The sequence below is a fragment of the Chiloscyllium plagiosum genome, unplaced genomic scaffold (assembly GCF_037043375.1).
Source record: "Chiloscyllium plagiosum isolate Xiang-an unplaced genomic scaffold, Cpla_swu_hap1 HiC_scaffold_2, whole genome shotgun sequence".
Taxonomy (NCBI): Eukaryota; Metazoa; Chordata; class Chondrichthyes; order Orectolobiformes; family Hemiscylliidae; genus Chiloscyllium; species Chiloscyllium plagiosum.
Window position 1 is genome coordinate 89796960 of NW_028270140.1, and position 19437 is coordinate 89816396.

Consider the following 19437-nt stretch of genomic DNA (forward strand, 5'->3'; position numbering starts at 1 on the left):
GTAAAGGTAAATAAAAAAGGTAGAGGGTGCTTATGACAGAAGGGTTCAGAGAAGATTTACAAGGATGTTGCCAGGATTGGAGGATTTGAACTATAGGGAGAGGCTGAACAGGCTGGGGCTGCTTTCCCTGGAGCATCGGAGGCTGAGGGGTGACCTTATAGAGGTTTATGAAATCGATAAATAGGCAAGCTCTTTTCCTTGGAGTGGGGGAGTCCAGAACTAGAGGGCATAGGTTTAGGGTGAGAAGGGAAGATATAAAAGGGACCTAAGGGCAACTTCTTCATGCAGAGGGTGCTGCATGTATGGAATGAGCTGCCAGAGGAAGTGGCAGATGCTGGTACAATTGCAACATTTAAAAGGCATCTGGATAGGTATATGAATAGGAAGGGTTTGGAGGGATATGGGCCAAGTGATGACAAATGGGACTAGATTAGGTCAGGATATCTGGTCAGCATGGACAAGGTGGACCGAAGTGTCTTTTTCCGTGTGGTATATCTCTACGACTCTATGACAAATATCACAAAAATACATTTGAGAAAGACCCATCAAATAGCTTGTTCAGAGAGGTAGTGCAGAAACAAATAAGAAAAGCAAAGAAGGAACATGAAAAGAGACTGCTAGCTAACCTAAAAGAAAATCCCAAAAATCTTATGTGGACATGTCAGTAGTGAAGGGATGATAAAAGTAAGAATGGGGCTGAGCAGGGAACAAAAAGGGAATGCTTTCTGTAAGTCATCCTTGGACTGGAATAAATTTAATAGAAACTCTTTAATAATTCCAGTAAAACCATATGTCTATAATGAATTTGGATCTTAAAATTCCATTGCCACAGTTTTCACTAATCTGTTGAGATCATAAGAATTATACATAGTTGTTGAACTTTTCTGCTAAATCTTGTCTCCTTCCAGGATTTGAATTCCTCTCAGATTAAACTGTACAATGCTCTTAGAACTTCAAAGGTATCTGCACTTTCTTTTATGATCTTATGAGGTTTAAACTGTTCTTTCTATGGAAAATAATAGTGTGTTATTGTGTTTAGCTTGTGATTTAGTGTGTAGCTTGGAAGCAACTGTGTATTTTTGGAACTGTTTTCTCCAAGATATTCAAATGTGTTCTAGTTGGTCCATCTCGAAAATGTCAGCATTATTTTTCTTGCCGTTCTTTCCTAATGTGATTATTTATTCAGCTACCTTTATTCTCTTCAAAGGCTTTCAGTAGTGTAGTATACCCATGCTGCTTTATCTCTTTGCTGGTAATACTATTTTAATGTCCTTCTTTTAAAACTTTACATTTTGTAACATAGCAATGTGGTGTCTTAGTACTGTTTACTTGGGTTTTCCTGCAAGTTTGTGGTCCAAATTAAGGGTTCCCACCTCTGTGAACAAATTGGAGGTTTTTCACTTTCTCATAGAGGAAATAAGATGATTTTGTGGCCTTTCACAGCTGACTAAACAGTCCTCAACCTTTTCCACAGCTGTCTGAAACAAAGCCTGGATCATTTGTTCCTAATAATCTATTTCTGCCTAAATCATCATTTAAATTATGGATAACCTACTGTTATCAGTGGCTTCTTATCCTGTTTTCCTGCTAGACATTGCCTGTTTAGGCATTTATATTATCCTTTGTTGCCTTACTTCTGACTTGGTAACATTAACTATGTTGCAGCCACGATTTAAATTACTTATATGGATTTAGATATCCCAACTGTAACCATGCCTCATGCAGAGGCTTATGCCCGAAACATTGACTCATTCTTCTCGGATGCTGCCTGACCTACTGTGCCTTTTCCAATGCCACACTTTTCAATTCTGAGTCTGCAGTATTTGCAGTCCTCACTTTCTCCCATGCCCCATGTTGTCTGCTTACTACTGTGAGAATATTTGCTGTGAGTTGTAAGTATTTCTTTTTAACTTGTAGACTTCTCAACCTGCTCTGAATAATTAATTTGAAGACTTCTCTTTGCCTTTACTTATGGAGCTCCAAAGACCTTTTGTTTTCTTGCTTCCTATGAGTAGCTCTTAAAGCAGTAAATATCTAATACTGCTCATGCATCCAAGAAATCTCGAATCTTGATCCACTGAAATTCTCACCATTATTTACCTTATTGTCTGGTACAGGTAAATCGAACTCCAATCCGCAGCAATGATCACCATGATATGTGGTGTGGGATGGCAACAGTGATCAGATTGTGATTGGGTAGTTTGCTGTCACCAAGTGACTGTTAACAGCTGACACTGTTTCCCTAAACATGACGTAGTTTGTTGCGCGTAAGCAATTGGGTACAAGTTACATTAGTCAAATAGATATTGTTACTAAGACTACGGGAGATATATGGAAATAGGTCTTCACTCCATGATATCCTAAGGTGTCGTGCCTTAACCCAATCCAATCCAGTACACCAGTCAGATTGAGTGAAGCTTAATGTAGTCTCCAATATTAACCCATATTCAGAACCATTACCATATACAATGGATGATTATTTGAAAAGGAATGTGCAAAGTTATATGAGAAAACATGAGAATGACACTTCATCAAAAAACCCATTTATTGAGCTGGTGCGGACACCCTGTATTCAATGGCCCAATTTACAAATAGATATGGATACTTTAGGAAATGGGTTAAAGTATTGCATATGAAGTTTAACGTGGATAATTGTGAGATTCTCCATTTTGGTTGGAAGAGTAGAAAAGCAGCTTATTATCTCAAAGGAAAGAAACTTCAGAGTGATTCGATGCAGAGGAATCTAAGTGTCCTTATATATGAATCTCAAAAAGCTAATCCACAGGTACAGCAGGTAATAAAGAAAGCAAAAGGATTTTTGATACTTATTGCTAAAGAAATAGAGTGCAAAGGTTGGGGGGTGTTGTGCAACTATACAAAGCATTGAGATCCAACCTGGAGTATTGGGTAGAACTTTGTTCCCCTTACCTGAGGAGAGATGTAATTATATTGGAGGCAGTTCAGAGGAGTTCACCATTTTCATTTCAGAGTTGAGGGGTTTGTTTTATGAACAGCGATTGTGCAGTTTATGCCTAACTCTCTGGAGTTTACAAGAATGATAAGAAATCTAATTGTGGTATGTAAGGTATTAAAGGGGGTTGACAAAGTTGATGTTGAAAGGATGTTTCCTCTGGTGGGGCAATCTAGAACAAGAGGTCATAGTTTTAGGATAAAGAGTAGCAGATTTGAAATGGAGATGAAGAAAAAGTACTTCTCTCAAATGGTTGTGAAACTGTGGAATTCACTACCCCAGAGAGCAATGGATGCTGGGGCATTGAGTATATTTAAGGAGGAGATAGATTGTTAATTAGGAATGGGTTGACGGGTTATGGAGAATGGGCAGGAAAGTGGAGTTGACGCCAAGATGAAATCAGCCATGACCATATCAAATGGCAGAGCAGGCTCAATCGCTTACTCCTGCTCCCTGTTCTTATCTTCTGTGCTGTAATGATTCTGTGATTCCATGAAGAATGGAATTACTCATGAACCTGAATAATCTACTCAGTTTCCTACCTTTCGATACAGTCACAGATATGTACAACACAGAGCAGACCCTTTGGGTCTAATCTGTCCATGCCGACTAGATATCCCAAATATATCTCGTCCCAATTTGCCAGCATTTGGCCCATATCCATCTAAACCCTTTCTCTTCACATACCCATCCAGATGTCTTTTCAATTTTGCAGTCGTACCAGCCTCCACCACTCCCTCTGGCAGCTCCTTCCATATATGCACCACCCTCTTCATGGAAATGTTGCCCTTTAGGTCCCTTTTAAATCCTTCCTCTCTCACCCTCAACCTATGCCCTCTCATTTTGGATAACCCTACTCTGGAGAAAAGACCTTGGCTAATCACCCTATCCATGCCCCTTATGATTTCATAAATCTCTATAAGATCATCCCGCAGCCTCCAATGCTCCAGGGAAAACAGCCCCAGCCTATTCAGCCTCTCCATATACCTTAAACCCTCCAACCCTGGCAACATCCTTGTAAATATTTTCTGAACCCTTTCAAGTTTCACAATATCATTCCTATAGCAGGGAGACCAGAACTGCACACAATAATCCAAAAGTGGCCTAACCAATGTCCTGTACAGCTGCAACATAACCTCTGAACTCCTATATTCAATGCTCTAACCAATAAAGGAAAGTATACTAAAAGCCTTCTTCACTATCTTACCTATCTTGACTCCACTTTCAAGGAACTATGAACCTGCACTTCAAGGTCTCTTTGTTCAGTGACACTCCTCAGGACCTTACCATGGAGTATATAAATCCAGCCCTGATTTACCTTTCCAAAATGCAGCACCTCACATTTATCTAAATTAAACTCTATCTGCCACTCTTCGGCCCACTGACCGATCTGATCAAGATCCTGTTGTATTCTGAGGTATGCTTCTTCATGGTCTACTACACCTTCAATTTTGGAATCATCTGCAAACTTAAAACCATATTTCACATCCAAATCAATTTTATAAATGATGAAAATCAGTGGACTCAGCACTGATTCTTGTGGCACAATGTTCATCACAGGCCTCAAGTCTCGAAAAGCAACCTTCCATCTTCACCCTCTGTCTTCTACCTTCAAGCCAGTTCTGTATCCAAATAGCTAGTTCTCCCTACATTCCATGAGACCTAACCAGTCCACCATGTTGTTGAATGCCTTACTGGAGTTCATATAGATTACATCTACTGCTCTCCCTAATCAATCCTCTTTGTTACTTCTTCAGAAAACTCAATTGTGTTAGTGAAACATGATTTCCTACACACAAAGCCACGTTGTGTCTCCTTAATCAGTCCTTGCCATTTTATGTACAAGATAGGATCCTGAAATGCACATTATAAATGGCCTTCTGCCTGAAGCAAATGGGTTCTCTGACTATCTTTCTCAGGATCATAACTGCCCTTTGTTATGAAGAGTGAAAGCTGAAAAGCTGGCAAGCACCTGTCATGTGACTGACTCACAGTCACAGAATATGCTGGAAAATTGAAAGATGTAACATTTTGGCTGTAACCTGGATACCGGAGTTATTTTCACAGCAGTTCGAATGTTACCAATCAGTTTAAATTATGCCCCAAGATACTAAAACCCAATCAAATTTGAATTTTACTGTTATGATAACATCGAAAGGATGAGACAATCTGATGTATGGTGCATAAAAAATAGGCATTTTGGACAGTTAACCAGAAACATCTGCCATTGCTACACACATTGCTCGAAAACAGTTCCTATTAAGGTCCCTTTTTCATATGAAACATCTGTGCTGCAGAAGACTGAAGATGACTCAGAGAGATATACAAACAGAGGAAGTTTGACAATGGAGATGATAGCCGCTGTCTGGTTTTGAAAATTGAATTTCCTTAAATTTAACAAGGGCTTTATTGGATTAGTATATTGTTATAGAATGGGAGGTAGATAACAAACCTTTAAGAGAAAGGAGGCCTAGAGTTGCAAATAGTTGTTGGTTAATGTTCACTTTAGGGTTGAAGAAAAAAATTGATATTTTTTGTTAGGTAGTAGAATTTGAGTAGTTCTCTGTCACTCATATTTTAACAGATTACGAGGTGAGGTGACCTTTTCTGTATGTTTCGTTTAATCAGCAGAAGGGTTTACTGCCATGTCATAACACCTGAACACAATTTTCTAACACAGTACTACATTAGATACCAGCTATTCAGAGTCAACTATGGATCAGTTTATTGTACCTGCCCCTCTGAGTCAGATGTTTATTGGTTCAAGTCCTACTCCTGAGGTTAAGTATAAACATCTAGACTAACACTGCAAAACTTAGGAGATGCTGCCTTTTGGATGGAATATTCATTTGAAGACCTGGTGAATGTAAAAGATGAATTGGCCAATATTTATCTTTTAGGCAACATTACAGAAAAGAGAATAATTATTTCTCACATTGTTTGTTGTGGAAGCTTGCTACATGTAGTTTGTTCAATTCATCTACTTCATTGCAACCGAAGTTACACTTCAAATGATTTTATTGGCTTGAAAGTGCTTTGAACTACCTGGTGATCATGAAAGGCATTATATAAGTGCAAGTCTATCATACGTTGCTGCTAACTACTGAAGCACATGACTTACCATAATCCCTGTGAGTAGACAAACTCCTTTCCCACAATATGTATTCGGTACCATGTCACCGTAGCCAATAGAGAGAAAGGTGATAGAAATAAGCCACATTGCTCCAAGAAAATTGCTTGTGACATCTTGGTTATCATGATATCTGTAAACCAATTAGAATATCATTACAGGGCACGGCACATTTCGGTTGTTACAATAATTACTATTAAATGGAATCTTTGCCATTGTTTATAAAGTATAGAATTCTTTTCTCCACATGTTTTAGAAAATATTATTTGAATATCAGTGATTTCTACTATACTTTGGCTATGCTACCCATTTGGCACTAGAGAAATGTAGTAATAATTTGGGCTGGAATTTTTCAGGACATTGAGGGTTCTTTCTACTGACTGGTAAGTGAGGGACAACCCTGCTTTAGCTTTTGGGATATAACAGCCCTCAGCCAATTAATTGTCTTCAGTCAGGACTCTGGCCCTCTTTAAGGGATGAGGTCCAATTGTCATGAGCTCCTGGTCAATCTGGCAACCACCTTCAGTCCCAGCAGTACCGTCAAAGGCAGTGCTAAGACTGCAGCAGGCCTGGGTCATGGAGAAGGTGCTAGGATTAAAGTGGTTTTGTGCAGCTTGACAAACCAGTCAGGGAGATCCCGACAAAGAGGGATCTTTTTGTGGGGGGATGAGTTCAGCCATGAGGACAGGGTGGTTCTTTCACTGGGGGTATTCCATACAGCGAGGGTGCTACAGGGCCCTCAGTGTATTACAAATATACCCAATCAGAAGAGTCTTCCTGTGAGTCCACAAGATGGACACTAGGATACACCTAGCACAGACAGTGTATTGTGATGCATTCATCCATCATTGGCAAAATACCAGCCACAGTATGAACTGGTCCGAAGTGGTCAAATGGCCCAGGGGCAGGTAGCTATCCATCAGCTTTTGTGCTGCTACTAAAATGTCAGCAGTGCCAGGAAGGTAACTGGTATTGTCATCTTTCATTATTTCCCCTGATTTTATTCCACCCCACCTTCCTGCACACTCTCTGCAGACCCATCAAACCCTGGTCTTGGTCTCTGACTGATGATAAAGTGAATGTACACAAACCAAGACTTGGATTTATGATTAGTGGGTACTGAATCTGACAAACTAGCTCAGAGACTGAAAATACAGGAAACATTAACAACATTCACTGTTATGAATCTAGAGGTTTCATAGGAAGGATATATAGAATCATAAGTTTTTATTTCCAGTTATTTATGGATTACTGAAGGTAAATTTCAAACCTATGATGACATAAAATCAAATAAGCAAGACATCAAAATGAACTGTAAACATTTATGCAACTGAATTACCCAAACATAATAAAAGGATATTTGGATATTATAACATGACAAGTGAGAATTCTTTGCTTTCATATTTCTTATTATGACAAAAACATTTTGTTTAGCAAATCAAGAGACTTGGGTTTCTTGACTCACTAAAGTGTTAAGAACTAAAGTGTGCCAAATTCTGAGGCTTACAGATATCAGCATTGTACCTCAGTGTATGAATCCTGTGTAGTGGGGATAAGGACGTTCTTAAATCTATAGTCTTCTATGGTCACCTTTTATCTTTTTGATTTTAATAGCTCATTCTCTTTACTTTTAACTTGTAGCTCTATGATTTTTAAAAAATCTTTACGATCCTATCAATAAAAAATAGAATAGATTCACCTTGTGTGGAGTCTATAATTATGATGCCAGGTTTTGTGTCATGCCTCATGGTCCATATGTCAATATACCTCTAAGGAACTTGCTCTTGACATCAACACTGTATGTGACTTGAATGTATAAAGAGCTCCACCTTACCTTGGAACACCTGAAGCATGACAGTTTGTAGCATCTAATAGTTTTGTGTTAGCCCAGATACTTAGTACCCATGAATATAATATTTGTGTATAATAGTTAACTGTAATGGACATTTGTTGGATTCTTCAATACTTCAATTTGCACCGCACAGTTTCTTATGTTGTGGAAAATAACAAGCTTTGCTGCATCAGGTAAAAGAACCTTGTTGAATGTAAAATCATCCCATGTTAGAGCAGTAGCCATTGGTGAAAGAATCCAACATCTGGGTGGAAGATATTTGGAAAACTATTGAAAACCAACCAGATAACAGCTTTAGACAACAGAGAATTCTTAAGCACAAGCTGTTTCTGTGATTACAGACAGCATACAGATTTGTAGAAAGGGAATTGGCCAACAAGAGGACAGGAAAAACTTGTTTTTGATTGAAGCACAAGTTTTTTTCAAGATAACATAAGTTTTAAAGATTGCCTCAACTAAAAATACAAAAGCTGCAGTTCACTTTTCTGCTGCAATATAAAACAGAATCTGAAGAACTAGGATGTGTTGTTTCTGAAAGTTGATAACAAATATAACATTCTCTCACAACAGCTTCAGAGTTTGGTTCTGAAAGAAGGAGCACTTTTAGTTTTACTGACACAAAGTGAAGGAACATTTTTTTGTTAACTTACACTCGTTTAAGTTCTATCAAGGATAGAAAAACAACCTCACTATCAACCTCAAATCAGGTTCCAAAGGTCATGCCAGACCCTAGAACACAGTACACATGACCAACAAGTCTGTACAAATCACAACATTGTCACCAAGGTAAGTGTTAAGAAGGTGGACAAAACAAACACATCTGTGAGTTTTGCAGTGAACAGCAAATTTTAGATGATGGCCAAGCATTCCACACTGTTAACTTCACACACCATGTTGATGGTACAATGTGATCAAAAGGTTTTACAACCTTTCATATCATATGTCCTGAAAAGGAAGGACTACTCATACTAAAACCTAAAATCAACATAGGAGTGAGTTATTATCACAATGCATCCTGCCTCAGCAAGCAGCTTTCCAATGTTACACTTACAATAGTCTCACAACATACAATGGATCACCAATCCTGTACATTGAAGATCACACTGCAATGCTGATACACAAATTCAGCTTAGCTTTCCAAAATATTCAACCTGGTAGATACCAATGCACTAACTATGGCAGGACGACCAGTATAAACAGATCTTGGTGCAGTCATGAGGCCTGCACCTACTTTGGCAGAAGACCAAACAAATGTAATTGAATCAGTCAGTAATCGGAAACATTTATACCCAGATTGATTTATTGCAATTGGCAAGAAACGTATCACTACAGTAGAAACTTGATTATCCTAACATGATGGACAGGCAGTATTTCGTTTGGATAATCGATTATTCGGAAAATCGATTAAATGCCTTTCCACTGCGGCTCGTTTTTAAAGTCTGCTCTCTATTCAGGAGACTGCAGCAGCACACAGCGAGCATGACCCCGCACCCAACACTACCCCTGGCCAACACTACCACCCCGCACCCAACACTACCACCTTCTCAAGGGCAACTAGGGACAGGAAATAAAATGCTAGCCAGCCAGCGATGCCCATGTCCCATGAGTGATTAGAAAAAACAAATCAGTCATTAAGCAATGGGAAATTTAGAGAGGTAATCCATTTCAAAGATGTGATCTTACAATGTACTGCAATTAGGTCTGTTGATAGGCAAGTCCAGGAAGTGATGTAGTATCGCATCGTAAGGAAAAGTAAACACCATTTATTCCTCCAAGAAAGTGCAGTGGAAAGATGCAGGAGGTGCATAGAGGGGAGTTGAACAAGATGGAACAAAATGGTATAATTCAGAAGGTTGACCACCACAGGACCAACGTTAGTCCATCATATGTTTTGAAGAATGATGGTGCCATAAGAGTACATCCTTTGTCAACCTTTCCGTTAAAAGGGATCCACACAAAATATCGACATTGGAAAAATTAACTCTTAAATTTTATGAAGCAAGAATCTTTTTCAAGCTGGTGTGAAAAATAGATACTGTATGTGCATTTAGCAGATGAAACCCAAGAGTTCACAATATTCAGGGTAGTGCTGGTTCTGACTGTAATCATTTGGGTTCTCATTTAGCCAGGACACATTCCAGCAGCACACAGACAGGATTATTTAATTGACCGCGTACCTGGCTAATGATTGCATTGTTAATGATATCATGGTCATGGGTAAAACCAAGGCCAAGCTTGATCACAACTTTCATTTACTGATGACCGCAGTGTGGTAACACAAAGTTCCAAGTCAACATCAGCCAAATAAAAACCTATTGGTCCATCTTCTCCACCCACTGGGTCAGTCCTGATCAAGGATGTTAAACAAAAGTTAACTACAAAGGATGAAGAGGCTTTGCCATGTTGCCTTGGATTTTTAACTTACATTACATGTTTCCAATTTTTCAGACAACCTAATGGATCTCTTCTGAGAGACATACTCAACAAGGATGTCCTTTACATATTGCAAGAATGCCACCAATTCGTTTTAAATTCTCTAAAGCTAGTTCGGTCAGTAAAATCTTGCTTGCTATGCTGTGACCCCAAGAAGGACATGATCCATGAAGTGAATGCATCACATAAAGGCTGAGGCACACCTTCTGCCAAACCAAAAACGCCTATTGCTTTTTATTCATGGGTCATGTAATCTGCTCAAGCCGACTATTCCAACAGACATTATTTCTGGTATTTGGCATCATGCAGTTTCAAACATTCCTGTATGGGAAGAAATGCACCTTTGAAACAGAACATAAGCCATTCAAAATGATCTACAGGAGATGACTAATAAATACGTGATCATGTTTGTAGCATCTACTTGACAAGGTTGAAAAATGTGTTGCTGGAAAAGCGCAGCAGGTCAGGCAGCATCCAAGGAGCAGAAGAATCGACATTTTGGGAATAAGCCCTTCTTCAGGATTCCTGAAGGGCTTATGCCCGAAACGTCGATTCTCCTGCTCCTTGGATACTGCCTGACCTGCTGCGCTTTTCCAGCAACACATTTTCAGCTCTGATCTCCAGCATCTGCAGTCCTCACTTTGTCCTACTTGACAAGTGTAAGGATACAACTTTGAAATGCGATATAAAGCAGGTACCAGGATAGTTATGCCTGACGGACTTGAGCTGATTACTCAACCACACAAAAACTGAGAGATTTCTCTTGATCTACATGTCAATGGTCTAAATAATGAAGTGGAAGACACTCTCAAAACTGATATGCTGTACTTTGCAACTGTTCACTCTGCCTCTGAGTAGTTGGCAACTACTAAAAAGGGGCAACAACAAGAGTTGCAGAAGGTTATTATGTAGGGGATAGACCATTAAATGCATTAAATTAAGAAAGTTCAATCACTTTGGCCACACAAAAAGCAAATTGGTTACCGCAATAGTCATTTCCAAGGGCAAAAAGTCCCAATTCCAAAAGCAATATGCCTGTCTCTGGCCAGAGATGAATCAGGATATTCAATGAACCCATGTGAGTTATGCTAAGTTTATCAACCCCAGCTGCAGAAGGAGCCTCTGCAAACACATCATGTTCTATTCACTCCCTGGACAAGACTATTAATAGATCTAAATGCAGAGTATCGGGAAGATCACATCTTTGAGATGGATTACTTCTCTAAATTTCCTATTGCTTAACAACTGATTTGTTGTTGGGACATGGGCATTGCAGACTGTCCAGCATTTTACTTCCTGTCCCTAGTTGCCCTTGAGAAGGTGATGGTGAGCTGCCTTCTTGAACTACTATAGCCCATGTGCTGTAGGTAGACCCACAAGGCCATTGGGAAGGAAATTCCAGAATTTTTACCCAGCGACAGTAAAAGAATGGTAATATATTTCCAGGTTAGAATGGTGAGTGGCTTGGAGGAGAATTTGTCGGTGGTGGTGTTCCCATCTATCTGCTGAACCTCGTCTTTCGAGATGGAAGTGGTCACAAGTTTGGAAGGTGCTGTCTAAGGATCTTTAGAACATAGAACATAGAAAAGTACAGCACAGAACAGGCCCTTTGGCCCATGATGTTGTGCCAAGGTTTAATCCTAATGTAAAATGTAGTAACTTAACCCACGCACCCCTCAACTCACTGCTATCCATGTGTATGTCCAGCAGTTGCTTAAATGTCCCTAATGACTCTGCTTCCACCATCACAGCTGGCAACACATTCCATGCATTCACAACTCTCTGCGTAAAGAATCTACCTCTGACATCTCTTTATACCTTCCTCCTAATATCTTCAAACTATGACTCCTCGTACCAGTCAATCATGCCCTGAGGAAGAGTCGCTGGCTATTGACTCTATCTATTCCTCTCATTATTTTGTACACCTCGATCAGGTCTCCTCTCTTCCTCCTTCTCTCCAGAGAGAAAAGTCTGAGCTTATTCAACCTTTCTTCATAAGGCAAGCCCTCCAGTCCAGGCAGCATCCTGGTAAACCTTCTTTGCACCCTCTCCAAAGCCTCTCTATCTTTCCTATAGTAGGGCGACCAGAACTGGACACAATATTCCAAGTGTGGCCTCACCAAGGACTTGTAGAGCTGCAGCAAAACTTCACAGCTCTTCAACTCAATCCCTTGTTAATGAAAGCCAAAACAGCATATGCTTTCTTAACAACCCTTTCCACTTGGGTGGCAACTTTGGGGGATCTATGTACTTCCACACCCAAATCCCTCTGTTCCTCCACACTGCCAAGAATCCTGTCTTTAATCCCATATTCAGCATTCGAGTCCAACCTTCCAAAATGCATCACTTTGCACTTATCCAGGTTGAACTCCACCTGCCATTTCTCAGCCCCGCTCTGCATCTTGTCTATGTCACGCTGCAACCTGCAATAGCCCTCTTTACTATCGACAATACCTCCAACCTTTAGGTCAACTGCAAATTTACTAACCCACCCCATAACCTCCTCATCCAAGTCATCTATAAAAACTACAAAGAGCAGAGGCCCAAGAACAGAGCCCCGTTGGACCCCACTCAACGCTGACCTCCAGGCAGAATACTTTCCATCTACAACCACTCTCTGCCTTCTGTCTGCCAGCCAATTCTGAATTCAGATAGCCAAATCTCCCTGTATCCCATACTTCCTGACTTTATGAATGAGCCTACCATGGGGAACCCTATCAAATGCTTTGCTGAAGTCCATATACACCACATCCACTGTCGTCGACCTGTCTTGACACCTCCTCAAAGAAGTCAATAAGATTTGTGAGGCATGACCTGCCCTTCACAAAGCCATGCTGACTGCCTTTAATCACACTGTGCTTAGCCAAATAGTCACAAATCCTATCCCTCCGAATTCTTTCCAAAACTTTGCTGACCACAGACTTAAGACTGACTGGTCTATAATTACCAGGGATTTCCCTATTACCATTCTTGAAAAGAGGAACAACATTCGCCTCCTTCTAATTCTCCAGTACGACTCACCAGCAACTTAGCAACCTCCTTTCTCACTTCCCGGAGCAGCGTGGGATAAATCTGGTCAAGCCCTGGAGACTTATCAATCTTAATGTTTTCCAAAATTTCTAGCACATCAACTTCATCAATCTTGATCTGGTCAAGACTGTATCCCAGCTCCTCTAAGTTTTCATTTACAACAAGTTCCCTTTCCTTGGTGAAAACCATAGCAAAAAACTCATTTATGGCTTCCCCTATCTGCTCAGACTCCACACACAAGTTCCCTCCGCTATCCCTGATCGACCCTACCTTCTCCCTGATCATTGTCTTATTCCTCACATATGAGTAAAATGCCTTTGGGTTCTCCCTAATCCTTCTTGCCAAGCCTTTTGCGAGCCCCCTTCTGGCTCTCCTTAGTCCAATTCTGAGCTCCTTTCTAGCAAGCCTGTAATCCTCTAAAGCTGGTGAAACAAACAACATGGTGAGAAGTGGGCGGCATGGTGGTACAGTGGTTAGCACTGCTGCCTCACAGCGCCAGAGACCAGGGTTCAATTCCTGCCTCAGGCAACTGACTGTGGAGTTTGCACATTCTCCTCGTGTCTGTGTGGGTTTCCTCCGGGTGCTCTGGTTTCCTCCCACAGTCCAAAAATGTGCGGGTCAGGTGAATTGGCCATGCTAAATTGCCCATAGTGTTAGGTGAAGGGTTAAATCTAGAGGAATGGGTCTGGGTGGGTTGCTCTTCAGAGGGTCGGTGTGGACTTGTTGGGCCAAAGGGCCTTTTTCCACACTGTAAGTAATCTAATCAAAAACAATGAATGGTTAATCTAATATCCCAGAGCCTGATAATGGATCACGTTCACTGGCAAACCATTCTAAATGGGGAGTGAACCATATCACATTGTCACCCACTATCAGTGTCCAAAACAGTCCAGCAGAACATATGATACATCTAAGTAAATCCAGGAGCATTATGCATCAAACAACAAAGCAAATCTTTCACATTGCATCATTACAGTTTTGTGCAGCACCAATAGTGAATAGTGATTTACCACGCCTGGGAACTTGTGCTAGGAAGCCAAGTGCAATTGGCTTCACCCAGCAACTAATTGTCTAAACATTCTGACACACAGGACCTTCTTTTTCACAGATAAAGGAGAATGAAAGAGATACACAATGCAAGCAGGTAAAACATTACAAAAACTACACAATGGACAGGAAATGTGAGCTAGAAACAGAACAATTTGGATATCAGCAAAGGCTTCTAGAATATGAAACCAGGTCAGATCATAATAAGTCATTGCTGATCACAAAGCTATATTGAGAAAGAATAGAACCTAAGCACAGACCAATGTACAGTAGAATAATCTTGCACAGAGGGAGGAAGGAGGCTTCGATGATGAAGATTATGTGGTGATATTGAGTGACAGTAACAAAAAAGTTGTCAAACAACTGCAGCAGAGAACAATGCAAATATCTCCATTGCTCATAACATCATTACTACGCCATAACATGTTACCTGAGGTTATAAAGATTTCACCCTGCAAAATACTCTGTATCATAGAGCCATAGAGTCATAAAGATGTACAGCACAGAAACAGACCCTTCAGTCCAACTCATCCATGCCGACCAGATATACCATCCCAATCTAGTCCCACCTGCCAGCACCCGGTCCATATCCCTCCAAACCCTTCCTATTCATATACCCATCCAGATGCCTTTTAAATGTTGCAATTGTACCAGCCTCCACCACTTCCACCGGCAGCTCATTCCATACGGGTACCACCCTCTGAGTGAAAATGTTGCCTCTTAAGTCTCGTTTATATCTTTGCCCTCTCACCCTAAACCTATGCCCTCCAGTTCTGGACTCCTCCACCCCAGGGAAAAGACTTTGACTATTTATCCTATCCATGCACTTCATGATTTTACAAACCTCTACAAGGTCACCCCTCAGACTCCGACACTCCAGGGAAAACAGCCCTAGCATATTCAACCTCCCCCTATCGCTCAAATCTTCCAACTCTGGCAACATCCTTGTAAATCTTTTCTGAACCCTTTCAAGTTTCACAACATCTTTTCGATAGGAAGGAGACCAGAATTGCATGCAATATTCCAATAGTGGTCTAACCAATGTCCTGTACAGCTGCAACATGACCTCCCAACTCCTGTACTCAATACTCTGACCAATAAAGGAAAGCATACCAAATGCCCTCTTCGCTATCCTAGATCAGATGGCCCATCTGATCAAGGTACCGTTGTAATATGAGGTAACCTTCTTCGCTGTCCACTACACCTCCAATTTTGGTGTCATCTGCAAACTTACTAACTATACCTCTTATGCTCACATCCAAATCATTTACATAAATGATGAAAAGTAGTGGACCCAACATCGATCTTTGTGGCACTCCACTGATCACAGGCCTACAGTCTAAAAAACAACCCTCCACTGCAACCCTCTGTCTTCTATCTTTGAGCCAGTCCTGTGTCCAAAGGGTGAGTTCTCCCTGTATTCCATGGGATCTAACCTTGCTAATCAGTCTCCCATGGGGAACCTTTTTAAATGCCTTAGTGAAGTCCATATAGATCACATCTACTGCTCTGCCCACATCAATCCTTTTTGTTACTTCTTCAAAAAATTCAATCAAGTTTGTGAAACATGATTCCCATGCATAAAGCCATGTTGACTATCCCTAATCAGTCTTTGCCTTTCCTAATACATGTACATCCTGTTCCTCAGGATTCCCTCCAACAACTTGCCCATCACTGAGGTCAGGTTCACTGGTCTATAGTTCCCTGGCCTGTCCTTACCGCCCTTCTTAAACAGTGGCACCACGTTAGCCAACCCAGTTTTCCTACACCTCACCTTTGACTATCGATGATACAAATATCTCAGTAAGAGGCTCAGCAATCACTTCTCTAGCTTCCCACAGAGTTCTAGGGTACACCTGATCAGGTCCTGGGGATTTATCCACTCTCGTGTGTTTCAAGACATCCAGCACTTCCTCCTCTACAATATGGACATTTTTCAAGGTATCACCATCTATTTCCCTACATTCTATATCTTCCATGTCCTTTTTCATGTATCACTTGAAGTAAGACATGCTATTGAAAGCAAACTATACTAATCTAATGGCTTAATGTTGGCTAAGATGCATATAGCCCTGTGAACGTAATGCTTGTACATAACTGTTGCTGTAATAAATATCTGTTGAATTCCTGAATACCTAAATGGTCATGCCAGATATGGGAGATAACATGAGCATTGCCGCATCAGGTAAAACCCCTCTATTGAAGGCAAAATTACACCAGCAGGATGGAATAAAACTACAGAAATAGTACATGCAATAACATTTATTTAGTTTTCTTTATTCAGAAGGGACATGACGATATTGTGTTGTATTTTTGTAATTGTAGACATTTCCAAAATTTTTAAATATCACTTTTAATGTGTATACATATAACAGGGAGAAATGATGAAAGATAAATCAACAAGTAATGGGGACCTGGTAACCACCTATCACATTGTCATTTAGGTTTCCCATTCCTTGAGGTGCCAACTGCCCAAGTTTATCTTTAATCAAGATCTTTTGCCTTGCTGAACAGGTCCTGACATTGTTGCACCTTTCACATTGAGGTAGACATTCTCAAAGATGGATGCAAAGGTGTGAGTCAGGCCATACTTACTGTCGTTCATACGTAGTTGTCTCTGGAACAGTGACACCTCTTCAGTGTGTCATGAAAATTAGTGGAACGTATGCACTCCTGTACATGTAATTGGAAAGGCAAGGACTGATTAGGAATAGTCAACATGACTTTACGCTTGGGACATCATGTCTCACAAACTTGATTGAGTTTTTTTGAAGAAGTAACGAAGAGGATTGATGAACGCAGAGCGGTTGATGTGATCTATATGGACTTCAGTAAGGCATTTGACAAGGTTCCCCATGGGAGACTGAGGAGTAAGGTTACATCTCATGGAATACAGGGAGAACTCACCATTTGGATACAGAACTGGATCAAAGGTAGAAGACAGAGGGTTGCGGTGGAGGGTTGTTTTTCAGACTGGAGGCCTGTGACCAGTGGAGTGCCACAAAGATCGGTGCTGGGTCCATACTTTTCATCATTTATAAAAGTTTCTTGCCCCACAAGGCACAAACAATTACAGACGCACTCCATGCCCCAACTCAGAAATTTCTGAAGAGTCACTGGATTTGAAACATTAACTGTGTTTTCTCTCCATACATGCTCCTAGACCTGCTGAGTTTCTCTTGCAATTTCAATTCTTGTTTTAGAAATTTTAGTGTCACATTAATTGCTTTGGTGAATAACTAAAATGATTCTTTTTGAATGACCAGGGCGAATGTTTCTCCAAATGTTGATTATTGCATTACGCAGCAGTGCTGCACAGAGTTTGAAAAGTTGAAAACTTTTCTTCATGTACCCCAAAGAAATCACAGGAATAAATATAGGAAGAATACTTTAACTTCTTTGTCAAGGATAAAATTTATATTCCCTTTTATTCTCCAAACAGGTTTATCAATTTACTTATAAATTATTGATAAAGTACTGTCTTAAATAATGATCCAAAGGATTTTACAAAGTTCTACAAATGATAATGAATGTAATTGTTGGAATTGCCTAATGCTTTGTTTTGAAATTACATTTTCCATTATGATTAAAGCTAAAGTTGAATTAAATTGAAAGTAATTTAATTTTGTTGCAATACTGTCTTGCATTCTAAAAGTTGTAATGCATTTATATTCATGCAAATAAGTTAACCATCATAAACTAGATGACGTTATTTTGGGAATCTGATAAATATGATCAATTCATATCAGTGAAATGAGCTATTCTAAGTAAGTAAAACCAATAATTAGAAATAATATCAGAAAATAACACTACCTTGCACTTTTGGAACTTGGGGGTGAATTTTACTTTTATCTTTCACTAAGTGTGAATTGCGTCAGGTTTTATGAAGGGATTCTCACTGCAGGGCTGAATGAGGTTTCTCATTGTATCTTTCAAAATGCACCTCATTAACTACCTACCCTGCTCCTATAGCATCTCTTACAATTGATTGTAACTCCATTCTGTCATGTACCTTTCCTGGAACAACTCACTCCTCACTCAATAACTGCCAAAAGACTAGTATTCTTTGTATAGGGGCTGTTGTGCACCCAGACAAGTGTTGGCAATCTGATGTTGACCCCCTCACCCCCCCCATCAACAATGTATTGCTAAAGGAACCACAAAGCTATGCTGTCCACAACACAGTGTAGTTGATACTCCACCAAACATGCAACTCCATCCTCTCAGCCTTTGTGCTGCTTAATCACAACGGCCATAAACTTTACACATCCTTTACCAATCCTGCCTGAAGATCCTCTCTGAGTCACCACTATTATTTTTCCATTGCTTACTGGCCAACCGCATCTTGTTATTGTTCAGTAGGGGAAGCATTCAGTCAGGTCTGAACATGAGCTTTTATTGACAGCCACCAAAACAGAACTCTAAGAAACAAGGGTGGCACGGTGGCACAGTGGTTAGCACTGCTGCCTCACAGCGCCAGAGACCCGGGTTCAATTCCCGACTCAGGCGACTGACTATGTGGAGTTTGCACATTCTCCCCGTGTCTGCGTGGGTTTCCTCCGGGAGCTCCGGTTTCCTCCCACACTCCAAAGATGTGCAGGTCAGGTGAATTGGCCATGCTAAATTGCCCGTAATGTTGGGTAAATGTAGGGTAATGGGTGGGTTGCGCTTCGGCGGGTCGGTGTGGACTTGTTGGGCCGAAGGGCCTGTTTCCACGCTGTAATGTAATCTAAAAAAAAACAAGTGAAGGCTGCAGTTTGTCCCGACAATGAGAATCAATGTCGGCATTGTGCCTGTGACAGTGCATGATGGTCTTCCATACCCAGCTCGTATCGATTGGATCTGGGTGTCAATCAGGTCGTGACTACCTTGTATCGCCTGATGAAGCTGAGCTCTGTCATGAGAAAAGGAGAGCCTCCTCTAGCTCAACATCCTCATTCTCCTCCTCAGATGCCAGCTCCCATTTCTCCAGTT

The 19437-nt window shown here is 40.6% G+C and overlaps 1 protein-coding gene across 3 annotated transcripts in view; it reads right to left on the reverse strand.

Annotated features, from left to right (window-relative positions):
- The window catches only part of LOC122560288 (small conductance calcium-activated potassium channel protein 2-like), a 159352-nt gene that overhangs the window by 52357 nt on the left and 87558 nt on the right, over nucleotides 1–19437 (reverse strand). For all 3 annotated transcript variants that reach the window (XM_043710851.2, XM_087998588.1, XM_043710870.2), the window contains exon 4: nucleotides 6093–6234. In XM_043710851.2, the coding sequence (XP_043566786.2) occupies nucleotides 6093–6234 (142 nt within the window). The remainder of the gene's footprint in view (nucleotides 1–6092; nucleotides 6235–19437) is intronic.